This window comes from Mirounga angustirostris, unplaced genomic scaffold, assembly GCF_029215605.1.
Source record: "Mirounga angustirostris isolate CCGP_5_RB_7025 unplaced genomic scaffold, mMirAng1.0.hap1 SCAF_3, whole genome shotgun sequence".
Taxonomy (NCBI): Eukaryota; Metazoa; Chordata; class Mammalia; order Carnivora; family Phocidae; genus Mirounga; species Mirounga angustirostris.
The window spans coordinates 109,800,480-109,815,347 of NW_026991711.1; the positions used below are offsets into that span (position 1 = coordinate 109,800,480).

The 14,868-nt window shown below is 37.9% G+C and overlaps 1 protein-coding gene across 2 annotated transcripts in view; it reads left to right on the forward strand.

Moving 5' to 3' along the window:
- Positions 1 to 14,868, forward strand: part of KYNU (kynureninase) — a 127,844-nt gene that overhangs the window by 8,367 nt on the left and 104,609 nt on the right. The window contains exons 3-4 of one of the 2 annotated variants that reach the window (XM_054506239.2): positions 4,889 to 4,929; positions 11,524 to 11,706. In XM_054506239.2, coding sequence (XP_054362214.1) covers positions 11,538 to 11,706 — 169 coding nt within the window. In that variant the 5' untranslated portion in view covers positions 4,889 to 4,929; positions 11,524 to 11,537. Of the gene's footprint in view, positions 1 to 4,821; positions 4,930 to 11,523; positions 11,707 to 14,868 lie in introns of those variants that run through there. The other variant, XM_064586463.1, reaches the window with a different exon arrangement.

Here is a 14,868-nt window from a genome sequence, read left to right on the forward strand (position 1 = left end):
GGAAAGAGCAGAGGAAAATTTTAAGTGTGTGTGTGTTCTGTTCTTTATATTTTTCTCTACCCATATAAATAAGATTCTGCCTTCTTTGGCTTCAGAATAAAAATTGCTTGGTGAGAACATCCTGACGTGGCTTTTAAAAAAGATTGTTACGTTATATTGGTCACCCCCAAGAGGAAGGGGAAAGAGTGTTTGGGTGGGCAGGGCGGTGGGGTAGGGAAAAGGAGAGAGGCAGAAGAGATAAGAGAGAAGGAAGCTAATAGATTCATTTTAGGGTATTTTGTTGTGCTTAAAACATCCAGGAAAGGAGAGTCCCAATAAGGACTCAAATTAAATCTCCCTCTACAGAAGTGATGATTGAAGTCCTAAAACATTGTTATTTAATTTACAAAATAGAGTAATTAGAAAGTTTCTGCATACTGTAGGGAAGGAAAAAAAAATTCCTCTATCCTTCTGAGTTCATAGGTGGGACCCCTATAATAAAGGACAGCTTAACAAGAGAAAAACAAGTTTATGAATGTGAATACCTCATGTATACATGGGAGGTACCCAGGGAAAAATGAGTAACTCCCATAGGTGGCTTAGATTCAGACTTAAATACCATCTTAAACGGAAAAAGGGAAGAGAGATGTGGGCCTCTTAAAGGGGAGTAAATGACTATTAGGAAGGATGAATGGGCCCTTAGAAGTATAGGTAAGAGATATGATAGTAACAAAGTTGGTCTGGGTGTGGTATTGACTTCTAGTCCCCTCCCTGTGACAAGAGTCAATCTCCTGTCGTTGAGGAAACTCCCAGGGAGGGGATTGATAACTGAATTCCTTTTGAAGGATCTGTCTTCAGGCAGATAGGGGAGTTCAGAGAGATCCTCTCCCTGACCTTGCTGTTTAAATTCCTACAGCTCAAGATAATTGATATACCACAGCGACATATGTTGTGGTGGCAAGTTCTGAATTCCTGCAGTCATATTTTGGAGGGGCGCATTCTGCTATCCTTCAACGCCCAAATTTGTGAATGCAGCTTTTTATCAGATCTTCCCCAACTTGCTCCCTGAGGTTGAGGTTTTCTTTCACTTCTCAGAACACTTTAATATAAGACCTGGATTGGCCACCGAGCAGCTCTGTGTTCAGTCTCATCACCCATTTCTACTCATGAATCATTTAGCATTAGAGTGTTATAGTTGGATGTGTAGCCTAAGATTCTTACAGAAACAATTTGCTGCACTGAATTTAATTTGGTAAATAATAACAGCAAACACCCATTGAAGTCTACTATTTGCCTGGCACTGATTTGGCCATGGTAAATAAGTCCTGAAAAATAAGGAAAATTTAAGGATTACCTCTGAAGCGGGAGAGCAAGCTTCTTGTCTCACAGAGTCCAAGAATGAATCTCGAGGACAAAGAAGAGTGAGTAAAGCGATAGAAGTTTATTAAGCAAGGATACAGACAGAAAGCTCTCAGGAGTGAGAGGGGTCCCTACAAAGTTGCCGATGTGGGCCTCCACTGACAGTCTTTCATTTAGAACTGACCAGGGAGCTTGTGGCCTTATCATTCTTGTGATGTCTTGGCTGGAGTAAGGACTGGTGATTACATCTTTAATGGCTTACTTCTTTTTTAGGGTCTGATTATTCTCTGTTGGGTGCTGGTGATTATCATAAAAGACACTCCCCCCACATGCCTAGGGTAGGGTGGTCTGGTTTGTTCCCTTATCTCTGGTTTCCTTACATTTCCATATTTTTGGGATTTTTGTGACCCTGATCATGGAGCCCCCTATCTACTTCTTCCTACCTAGCCCCACCTGTTCTTTACTCACCCCTAGGAAGAAAAGAACTTCCCCTTGTATCCCTAATCATCAATTTTGATGGAAGAAATGGAATCATTTTTTAAAAGTAACTAATTTAACAGATATTTTATGGACAAGGTGCTAAGGAGGGTAAAATCAAAGTCTCTACCTTTTAGATATTTATCATGTTGTAGGCAAGATGATATATATGGAAATTTATAGACAACCAAATTAATACAACAGTTTATCCTAACAACAACATTATTTCTTCTTCTTCTTTCCAAAAAAAGAAGAAATGGCAGTTCAATCTATTCTCTTTTCCCTCCACAGCTGGCCCTTCAGTGGACCTTGTTTTTATCACTCCCTCCACGGCTTGATATTTCACAATTCCTTTTTATTTTTTGGGTAGGATATCCCTGGCATTTAGCTTTGTGCCTGATGCAAAGAATATGCTTAATAATATTTTTCTTTTTTACTGAATGAAGTGTTAAAAACAAGATAATAGACCCATAATGTAGTCCCTTATGCTAAGCCAAATGGAGACTTGATTCTATTAATTATAGTTTTGCCCCCCCCCATGGAATCTTAAACCACTCCATCCAGAATTATCTGATCAGCAGTAATAAGGTAATCCACCTGAAAACCCATGCCATGCCCTAAGGGAAAGTGACCCTGTCATCTGTCATAACTAATCTGCTTTTTAAATCTAGTATAACATCTTTGTTCCAACATCCTTCTTCCTCTGACTCTTTCATTTTGTACAGCTCCTAGGAGCTCCTTTCTCTCTGCTAGGTTGGGTGCTGCCCGATTCATGAACTGTTGAGTAAAGCCAGTAAGATCTTTAAAATTTACTTAGTTGAATTTTGCTTTTTAGCAGAAGGAAACAAATTAAAAGAGATTTACAAAACATAAGTAATAGGAATATAGCTTAGAGCTCTAAGTTCTTTAACAGTGGTGTTAAAAAGGCAAAATTCAACAGAGTAAATTTGAAGATCTGATTAGATTTATTAACAGATTCATGAATTGGGCAGCATGTCATCTAGCAAGTAGAGGGGAATTTTAGGGGTTATACAAAATGGAGTTTTTATTGGAAGGAGGATGGGGCCAGAAAGTTACTAGCAAAAGAAAAGATTGTTTCAGGCAAGACCACTTTCCCCTGTGGGGAAGGGCAGGGGATCTTATCATAGGGCAGATTAGTATTTTGTTGGAATGGTTTCTAACACTACTATCAGAAGATTTTAGAAATACCAATGTGCAAATAAGACCTTGATAGGTCAATCTGTAGCTCTGTTTCTATCTCTGTATCCACAGTCAGTAGTTAAAGGAGTGTGATTCTTCACCAAAAATGATACATACTCCAGGCCAGGCTCACTTCCTGGATATTGGAATCAGTCAGATCTTCCAAAGTTCTTACAGCCCAAGAAATAAATAAAACAGAAAAAAAAAAAAAAGAGCAAATTTTGAGACACCCAGACCGGATTCAGTTTTACTCTCAACTTAATAAGAATACACTACTCACTTTGTAGGATTATTGTAAAAGTAGGATTGATGAAATGAAATATATTTTCTTTTCTTTGTTCAGTTACTTGTATTAAATTAATTTCATGTGTCTTATACCCCTCTTTTGGAGACTGGAGGGTAATAATTTTTGTCTGATTAATTTTGGGGGAAAAGAATGTGTCACTTACTGACATAGGTGTCTTGGTATTCTAGCTTTCTGCATGCATTGCTTTATATTTTAGTAATTTTGTGAGAAAGGCAATTTTAGGTCCATTTGATAGATGGGATACTGAGCTTCAAAGGGGGTTAGGTGAATTGTCCTGAGTTATATAGTGAACACATGATAGAGATGATTAAATAATGCTTTACCTGGTATGTTTTGGATGCTCAAAAAGGCATAGGCATGCATACAAAATAGATTCAATTATTCAGGCCCAGACTCTATCTTTATTGTTTTTTCATTTTTAAAAATTTTAATCTCAGTATAGTTAACATACAGTGTTATCTCAGTTTCAGGTGTACAATATAGTGATTCAACAATTCTATGCATTACTCAGTGCTCATCATGGTAACTGTACTCTTAATCCCCTTCACTTATTCCACCCATGCCCTTCCCCACCCCCCTTCTGCTAACCATCAGTTTGTTCTCTACAGTTAAGAGTGTTTTGGGGGTTGGGGATTAACATAAGAATAAAAAAAAAAGAGTGTTTTGGGGGCACCTGCGTGGCTCAGTCATTAAGCATCCAACTCTTGAACTCCACTCAGGTCTTGATCTCAGGGTTGAGAGTTCAAGCCCTGTGCTGAGCTCCATACTGGGTGTGGAAAAAAAAAAAATACTGTTTTTGGTTTGTCTCCTTTTTTTCTTCCTTTTTCCTTTTTTTCATTTTTTTTTTTTTTTTTTTTTTTTAAGATTTTATTTATTTATTTGAGAGAGAGAGAGAGAATGAGAGAGAGCACATGAGAGAGGGGAGGGTCAGAGGGAGAAGCAGACTCCCTGCCGAGCAGGGAGCCCGATGCGGGACTCGATCCAGGGACTCCAGGATCATGACCTGAGCCGAAGGCAGTTGCTTAACCAACTGAGCCACCCAGGCGCCCTCCTTTTTTTCATTTTTAGAGATAGTGTGCATTCGATGGGGTGGGGGGCAGGCTGGGGGGTCAGAAGCAGAGGGAGAGAGAATCTTAAGATGGCTCTCTGCCCAGTGCAGAGCCCAACACAAGAGCCGAAATCAAGAGTCAGACACTTAACTGACAGAAGCACCCAGGGGCCCTTATTTGTTTTGTTTCTTAGATTGCACATATGAGTGAGATCATATGGTATCTGTCTTTTCTCTGACTGGTTATTTTACTTCGCTGCTTAGGGGACAGCGCACTGAAGGAGCCCAACCTGTTTGAAATAGAGAATAAGAGCAGCATTTTGCTTAGATGTTTGTCAGTGACTGGAGATTCACTATCAGTTTAGAAAGAGGGGAGGAACTAAAGTTAGCTCACAAATTCCCCACCGGGTGGAGTCTGAGCAGAAGTGCTCTGCATTTCTCACCCTGAGTTCTGACCTGTAAGTTTTCAAGGAAATCTTGAGAGATTTTTCCTTTCAATTCTTTTTTTGTTTTAATAGGAGACTGGGAGCTGTGGACCCCATCGTCGGAATCCTAGCTGGTAAGCACAGAGACGCTGATAATACACTCTGTACACAAATACACAGTTAGTGATTTTTCCAAAGGAAAATTCTCTCTGTTAGAATCCTTGTTAAAATGCTTTAGAGGTTTCTTTTGCCAATTTCTTCTCTTTCTATTTCTCCAAATTATCTTCATAGAAATGGCATAATCCTCTAATGTGCAAGTGCTCACACTTTAAAACGTTGGGTTAAATAGAGATCTTTACCAATGTATTGCTGTCAAGAGTACTATGCAATTCATTTAGTGAGAGATGATTACATTTGACTAATTGAAGTTAATTTTGTAGTTACTTGAGTTTAAATGGCTCGATTAGATAAAAATTCAGATCTTTAAATAAGTATTAGGTCCTGTGTTTTCTGGTAATTCTAGTTGTCTTATGGTGCCATTAGTCATGTTCAATATTTATTTGGAGAAGTGAAAATGTCTATTTCATGAGCCGGGTTGCTTCCCCTTTCATTTTATGAAATATTTGCCTAAGAATGGAGAGTTAATACACTTTTATTTCATAGCTAAAAAAAGTTTTTTCTTTTCTGCTTTTATTTTGAGGAGGGTGGGGTGTTTTTTAGGTAGAAACATTAGAGCAAATGTGTTGATCTTATTAATGTGATGCTCAGCATGTAATTCATATACTCCTTGACATGAAATATACAGTTGTGACAGTGAACAATGACACATTTAAAGAATACTGCTCTGTGCATGTGTATTAAATAACATTTTCTTTCTCACTGAAAAGCTCTGTACTTTATAATTTGCTTTGCCAGGTTCTAAACTTTGAACTCGTGTGTAATTTGCTTATTTCAGGCATGAAACCTGAAACTGTGTAAAGATTAGCCACTGAGTAGTCATAGTCATTTATTTAACTATTTGACCTTAGACACATAGGTGACTAGAAGATCCTGGATTCCATGATTCCATGAAAACAATCAATTTTTTATAAAAGTTTTAGCTTTAAAGTTATAGCTGCCTAATAAAATAGACAGAACACAATTTAAAAAATTTCAGAAGCTAAATTGAGGGTAAAATGGCACTTTCCATCACAAGGTATTACTATTAAAAGATATTATGAGCATATCTTTTATCTCTTTATAAAGGAATTTACCTAATAAATTTCATTTGATCCTAACCATGAACCTCTGAAGAAAGTAAAACTTAAATTATTAGTTTTATATAACATTGCAGCACAGAAAAGTTAGGTGGCTTTCCTAAGAACAAGTGTGTGTGTATACATGCCTTCTTCTTTTTTTTTTTTTTTAAGATTTTATTTATGTATTTGACAGAGAGAACCACAGCAAGAGAGGGAACACAAGCAGGGGGAGTGTGAGAGGGAGAAGCAGGCTTCCTGCTGAGCAGGGAGCCCGATGCGGGGCTCAATCCCAGGACCCTGGGATCATGACCTGAGCCGAAGGTAGACGCTTAACGACTGAGCCACCCAGGCGCCCTGTATACATGCCTTCTTAAGACAATCAAAATTAAATGTGTGAAATGTAAAATTTGGATTTTTTTAACTTGGGTTGATTTTTTTTTTTAATTTCAAAGTAAGAGCATGTCAATCTACTTGAAAATGGTAAACCTACAGGAGGCATAAATTGAGGCTTGTGAAGCACTAATTGCCTTGCTGACAGGATGAATGCAGAATGAAACAGCAATTATTCTGAGTTAATAAATTGTTTCCTTGGAGTGAGGGCACTCTGGTATTGGGCACTGCGGATTGTATTCACTTCTGGTGTTAGTGGTACATTTTGGCAGGTGAGACCAGGTGTGTTCTCCCTGAAAGCCTATTTCACTAGCAGGTGTTTTAATCTCTGTGCAGGTGAGGTTGTGACATCTGGGCTGTGACAGGCCCAGAAGTGGGACTAGCCTCTTCAACCTCTGCCTGGCTGGGACTGGATTAGAAGGATTGATTAAAAAGAGTAGTAGATTCATTGCCTCCTGTATTTGCAGATGGAGTACAAGGCTGAAAAAAAGAATGAAGTTAGGGAAAAAAGAGAATGAGCCAAAGAAACATATTTTCTTTTTTTAAGATTTTATTTATTTGACAGAGAGAGAGACAGCGACAGAGGGAACACAAGCAGGGGGAGTAGGAGAGGGAGAAGCAGGCTTCCCTCTGAGCAGGGAGCCCAATGTGGGGCTCCATCCCAGGATCCTGGGATCATGATCTGAGCTGAAGGCAGACACTTAACGACTGAGCCACCCAGGTGCCCCAAAGAAGCATTTTTTAAAAATCATAAAGTAAGATACAAGGAAAAATAAAATAAGAGGGCCAGGAATTCTGCTCTGTGCATTCTATCCACATGCCATGCCGAAGACAAGCATGGCTGACTCTGTTCCTCAAGTGAAGTGCAGTCCCAAACAGTGGACTCTTATTATCCCAAAGTTTGATCTGGAAGTAGAAGAAAATTATTCTGATCCCTCAAGATTGTTAGAAGGATTAAATAAGAAACAAATACAAAAAGGCTAATGAATTAATATGAATATCTTTTTTATTTTATTTTTTTAAGATTTTATTTATTTATTTGAGAGAAAGAGAGAGAGCATGAAAGTGGGGAGGGTCAGAGGAAGAAACAGACTCCCTGCTGAGCAGGGAGCCGGCCATGGGACTCAATCCTGGGATTCCAAGATGAATACCTGAGCCGAAGACAGTCGTTTAACCAACTGAGCCACCCAGGCACCCCCAAATATCTTTTTTAAAATAAAGAAAATTGGATTTTACTGGGAATATGATGGTAGCAAACTAATATGTATATTTAGGTAACCTATTCAGAGTTTACAGTCAAGCCCAGTGAACCCTCAGAGTTCTGACTCTCCAAAGAAATTACTAGATAAAAGGCAAGATTTTTGAAAATGTTTTTCTAATTAATTTCCATGTGGTTGGAGTAAGAAGGGCATTGCTCTTTGGATAGTCTTTAATCATGTGAAATAATTCAAGCTATTTTGTGCATTCTTATTAAATTGCTGTTTTAGGGGAATGCTCTACGTAAAAGCCACTGCTCAGGAATGGAATTGCTACAAAGATAAACAAGATTCAGGCCTCCAGGTAGAATATATATAGTTGAGTAGGATGGGTAGCCCAGCAACTCAGTCAAGCCACCATAAGTAATGTGTTCATAGTAAAAACACACTTGATAGGCAGAAAACAGCTCATTAGATTCTCAGGACAGCCAATTCTCTAGGTGACCTTCCAGGATATACACATAGTTGTTGCATGGAAGGATTCAATGACTCTCCAGACTGGTTTGTCTTGTCACTTTTCAAGAGACATAGCTGTTCCATCCCCTACCATTGCATAACTAAGTTGATTCTTATTTGCTTCTGAAATCACTTCATATTTTAACAAGCAGTGGTTCTGTTTGACTTTGAAAAAAATGAGTCACTCATGACAATACTCCTTCTAGACCCAACCATCTTATCATTGCTTTCTATGATTTTTAAAAATTTTTGCTTCTGTTTCCAACTGAATAAATAACTGTATCTCATAGCTCAGATTCCTGAAAGAATCTGATGAGATGTTCAGATAAACACCATCATGACTGTTTGGCTAAAGCAGTCACAGCAAGTCACTGTCTAACAAAACAGTGCATTGTCTCCAGTGAGTCAAGTGTCTAACAGAGGTGTAGTCAATTGTGACTAGGATAATGTCAAATGGTAGAGACACTGTCATCTCTATTCAAAAAGCAGGTTAATTCATCACAAGGCAATAGGTGGGAACCCATGCAGAATCAAGTTGTAGGTGTGGCAACATATTTCAGCTTTCCCAACCACAGAGGCATCTAAATAGAGTATCTGGCAGGATGCCTTACTTACGAATAAAGGTGTGCTCTTTAAGTGTTACAGGTATCCAGAGGAGGAAAAAGTACTTTTAGTTGAGACAACATGACAGGCCTTGTGGGAGAAAAAAAAAAAAGTAGCCTTTGAACTAGGGCTTGAAGGTGACTAGGATGTGAATATATAGAAAGGGAAGTAGAACATTTTAGGCAAAGGGAATGACATGAGAAAGATCACAGAGGAAATTTCATGAAAAAGACAAATAATTTAGTACGGTTAGATATTGAAGGAACTATCAACACCATTGTTGAAATCGTTGACTTTTGTACAAAAGCATGGATTGGAGCAATTGGCAGCCGTTATTGGCATCAAAGCTAAAAACATGTTCAAATCAAGCTCAGTACCCTTATTTGAGAATATACAGAATAACTTATCAGGGGAGACCCCTGGCAATTGAGAAAGGAAGAGGTCAAATAAATAAGAAGAATTCCAGTTTAGAGAATAGGAAGTGTGCTTGTTTTACTGGCATTGTATAACATTCAGACATGCAACTCTTCATCACCTAACACTGGGTGTGTTGGTTGGGGTGGGAGAAAAAGGGGAGGGTGGTGAGAAGAAGACAGATGATTGAGATTTGAGAGCCTCATCTCTGTTAGTTTTAGTTGGTTCTTAGGATTTCTAGGCTTTAAGTATAGTCTATGAGTTGAAAAATATCAAGCTTATATCTTGTGATCTAATTTTCTTCTGAGCTACAGACCCAAACATCCAATAGCCAGTTTGTTATTTCTACCTCAAACTTCATGTGTCCTAAACAGAACTTTGATTTCCCTCCTCCAAGTTTTTCTTCCCTAGGTATTTCTTATTTCACCACTTTTTTTTTTAATTTCTTTTTTTTTTTTAAAGATTTTATTTATTTATTTGAGAGAGAGAGAATGAGAGACAGAGAGCATGAGAAGGAGGAGGGTCAGAGGGAGAAGCAGACTCCCTGCCAAGCAGGGAGCCTGATGCGGGACTCGATCCCGGGACTCCAGGATCATGACCTGAGCCGAAGGCAGTCGCTTAACCAACTGAGCCACTCAGGCGCCCCTATTTCACCACTTTTAACATATTTGCTCAGATCCCTCACCAGAGAAAATCTAGCTGCCTTTCCTCCAAAATATGGAATGAATCCACACACTTCTCTGCTTTTCTCCTCATCACATTTAATCCACCATCATTTTCCCCTGAACTACTAAAATAGCCTGAATCTGCCTCTCTTTTTCAACTCCTTCTAACTCATCAGAGAGCAGAAAAAGTGATTTTTATTTCATGCAAAATTATGTCCTATCACTTTCCTACTCAGGACTCTCCAGCAATTTCCCGTTAAGTTTAGAAAAATTATCCAGACTCCTTTCTGGCTTCAGAGTTCTTCATAATTAACTTCTGCCCCTGCCTTCTTTCCTTCATAGTGTCTCCTTCTCCCTTACTTACTTAGTGTATTAGCTGAACAGGCCAAGCCTGTCCCCACCACAGGATTTTTGTACTTTTCTGTCATCTTCTCTAGTTCCTGGTCTTCACGTGTTTGATTCCATAACAATGCACGTAGATCCCTGCCTCAAAGAGATACACTTGACCCTTCCCCTGAGGAAGTTATTCCATACCCTAGTGACTCTCTATCCCATTACTCTGCTTTTTTTATACATAGCTCTTGAAACTCTCTGAAATTACATTATTTAATTATATTTTTCATTCTCCACTAAAAAGTAAACTAAAAATGTATTGCTTACGCACCATCTTTTACAGTGCTCTTTCATCAGTGCTTTGAGCTACATGGTTGGTGCTCCACAAGTGCTCCTGGAAAGATAAATGAATGGAGGAATGCATAAGTGGAGGCACAAAAGTAGAAGTCTATAAATCAAGCTACCTGAGAATTTTTTTTCTCTATTACTATTCTTACTCAATTTCAAAAAAAGCTAAAACTTGGGGAAATATAAATAAATCAATATAAAGAAAGTTTGGGTAAAGTTTAAGAATATGTAGTTAAATTTCTGTTGTTCCCCCCCACCCAGAAAATGAAGCTTTCTTTCCAAAATTGTGAGAAATTTTAAATGACGATTAAACAGAGCAAAATGTAGTTTCAGAAAATATCATGGGGTTCTGCTTTGTTCTAAGATGGCATATATAGTTTTGAAAGAGAAGTTTCTCTTTATCAGTAGCAGGAAGAGCTCTTTGGTCTTCATATGGCAAAAATTATTAACATTAGGTAGAAGGTAAAGGTAAAGTTACCTTTTTCATCAATACTGTTTTCATTCACAATAAAGAATTTGTTATGGTTCTATTGTATATATATGTCCCTAATTTTAAAACTCTGATCCAAGAATCATTGGGAGTAAAACAGAGGAAGGGGGATAGGGAGAAGGACAAGCTAGGTGGGGCACTGTTTCTCTACACTTTTCACAAAAGCATCTTTACTGTTACCCCCAGTAAGACATCTAGAGGAAAAGGTGATGAACTTACGTATGTTTGAAAGTCACTAATTTGGTCCATTTTCCAGAAAACAAAAATGGAAAGAGCTAACATTTATTAAGACCTTACTCCTCACCACCATTACCTAAATTTATTCCTTTCAACACCCCTTAAGTTATTATCATTTTCTTTATTTCACACATGAGAAAAACTCAAGCATGAGGTTTAATGCTGTTTGGTCAATTATATTATTTCTGAGGTTGGGAAGATGAGAATCTTACTTAAGCCAAAAGGGTTGACTAATTTTCTACAGAAAAAAAATGATGGTGGCTAAATTATTTTATATTATATTCACTTTCATTTTTAGAGAAGCAACTTGTAATGGAGCCCTCCCCTCTTGAGTTACCAGCTGACACAGTACAACGCATTGCATCAGAACTTCGATGTCACCCGACAGATGAGAGGGTCGCCCTCCGCCTTGATGAGGAAGATGAGCTGAGGCACTTCAAGGAGCATTTTCATATCCCCAAAATGCAGGATCTACCTGTAGGTAAGAACACTGAAAAGGATTTTATTTTTCTTAATTAATTTATTAATTTATTTTTGCTACTACATGTGTTTATCATAAATCTTTGAAATCATTGTTCTATTATATAATAGAGCTATTGTAATTATGTCTGAAAAACAGCAAGTTCCTGGGGCTACTAAATCAACCCGTCAGCCTACCTAAGCCTCAGATTCTTTATGTTCCTTTTCTTCTTCTGAATAAAATACTTAACAGGGTTTTTATACTGTCATCTACTTCTCTGAACAATGGAGTGACTGATTGAAAATTATAGGCAGACGCATTTACTTGTTCTCTAAGCACTTAGAGCACAAAACAATTTCTTTTCAATACAGTATTAGAATATCTCTTATTTTGTGGCACCTAGTTTATGACAACATGATATTTGTCTTAGAGGAAATATTATTTTGGGATTTGAGTATATTAAGAAGATATTATGTGAATAACCATCTTTGTGTGCTGTAAACATGGCATGTGTAAGACTTACCAAAATTAAAAAAAAAAAGAAAAAAAAGAAAGAAAAGAAACATTATCAATGACTAAGAAATGCAATACTGCATTTTTTTCTTTTAAATAATATGGTAAGCTGATTCTGCTCTTAGTTTGGGGGATATCATATTTAAAAAAAAATAGGTAGCACAAATGTAAAAATATGACTTTTTAAAATATTTGACTTTGCTCCATTTTACATCAGTGAAAAAGACTACCAGGTTGAATAGAATTGATCAAAATGATTTTTGGATACTTCATAATACAGTTTGATTTTCAGTTTTCTTTAGATTAAATGAGGCAGATAGAATTTTGGATACTCATAATCCAAAAGCATCAGCTAATATGATTTTAGAATGAGATTGGGTCACATAGCTATCTTATTTGGCATATATGTTATTATATAACCCAGGAAGGCACCCTGTGAAATTACAGAAGGATAAAATAAGAGAAAGCCCTTTATCTAATTTAAGGTTGCTTAATATCAATTGAGGTAGACATTGATATAAACGACAGCTCGGGAATAAAATGGGGTAAGTGAAGGGAACTGATATCACAGAAAAAAAATCTAGGTCTTTCTAGAATCTAGAATGAAAGGGCACTTTGATTTAAATCTTAAGGGATACAAAGAATTTTGTGTGTGAAAAATGAGGAAGGTAAGTCTAGGGATACTCTTTCAGTGAGGTGGAGAAGGTTGCCTGGTGACGGTTGGCACACAGGGTGGAAGTCCCCTCAAATCCCCATGACCCACCTGAGACAAGTTTCCTCTGGTGACCCAGCCCCAAGGTGCTCTCCAGCCCATGGGCTGCCTGGGAGATCTGATGGGTTTCTAGGCTGGAGATGACAGCAGAAGCCTAGAGGACCACAGAACTTTAGGTGGCCTTCTGAATGGGCAGCAAGAACTAGAAATCAAGAATTAGGATTCTAGAATTTTATGACATTTATTGGAAGTTGTAATTTCCTCAAGATTTAAAAAGAATTATTTTATTCCTTTTCATGAGTGATAGGAATAGCAGACATAGCAAAGTAAGCAAACAAAAATACTAACAAAACCTATCCCATGAGGACAGATGATGGTATTACAGAGAGAAGGAAAAACATGGCAGCAGCACTGGTGGGGGAGAAAGTGGCCAGTGGTCCAGTGTGGCTGCTGCATGGGCTGTCTTGGGAAATGAGACTAAATAATGGCCACATCTAGATGCATATGTGAGCAATGACTACTTCCTGCACCTGAGAAGTAATGCATTAGGGAGTTTTGGTTGCATTGTCTGTCTTACCTATTCTTAAGGTGCCTTTCTTCTATATAACACCATCAGAGATTTGAGGTAGGGCTCAGCCCTGAATTTCAAGACTGTTGAAATGAAGGGGTGCTGGGAAAGTTAAAACCCTATTTGTATCACTTATTCTGTTACTGAACCTAAGACTCACTGACTAACATGACTTCATCCTCATGCTGAGTCAGTTTTGTTGCAACAAAATATTTACTAGTTACCTTTTCACATTCCTCTCTGTGCCTTGGAACTTGCTTTCTACCCATCTCTTCCAGCACAGTGAGTTTGAAACACAATGAACAAAACTCCCTGTTTGTCCTGGAAGGCACTGTGGTCTGAGATTGCTGTGAGGGCCTGCTTTAACTCTATCTAGCTGGGTGAGTTTGAGAAGCAAGTAGCCTCTCAGAGCCCATCTATATTCCTCCAAGTGGAGAAGACAAACACTGCTCCAAAATGTAGAGGGACTTTCTTAGCATGAAAATGAGATCATGTTAAGTGAGCCTAAGACAGGGCCAGAATGTTAGTTTCCTTGCCCCCTTTAATACAGACTTTTAACTTCAGTAGAGATTTTTAATATTGGCTCAATATAGGACTCTTCTACTAAGCTTTGAGATCATTTAATCAGAACCCAGGTAAAGATAAGCATTATATATATAATCACTTCATTAGAGTGAAGAGTTGTTTCTACTACCCTGATTATGGTTATAGTATTTAATTAGATATTCAATAGGAAATAATATAAAAATGACAATCTAGGATACATTCCTGATTCCTAAAGAAATGTAAAGAGAAGGAAAATGAATTGATTCAATAAGGAATCTAACAAGTTATTTGTTCAAAAAATACAGTTTTGAATGATACAAAAATTGACTTCATTTACCCCAATCATTAACCCCAAGAGTTCTTCTAAATTCATTACTGTCAAAGTCTGTGGGTTCCTGACCAACCCAAAGAGGATCACCAGGGAATTTACTAGAATGTGCAAGCTCTTGGGTCCCAAACCAGAATTATTAAATCAGAAACTCTGAGGGGACTCCACTTATCTGTTCTAGATCACTTAGGATGGTGCCACAGAGAGATGAATCTGTTAATTCTTATTCCCACTATACTCCCTCTAGATGCTTCTTACTTGCCAAGGGTTCATTCTTCCAACAAATATTTATTAAGCACTTACTCTGTTCAAGACACTATTCTCAGAACAGTTTACCAGTGAACTAAAGAGCAAAGTTGTCACATCCCTGAGTTTTTATTCTAGTATAAGGAGACAGAAAATAAACAAACTTAGAAACAGTGTGATAAATACTCCATTCTCAGGTGGTACTCTTAAGTGTTGTGGCCTGCCAGGGTGTGAGTAGCGTTCTTTTACCAAGGGCCATCTGGGAAGGAA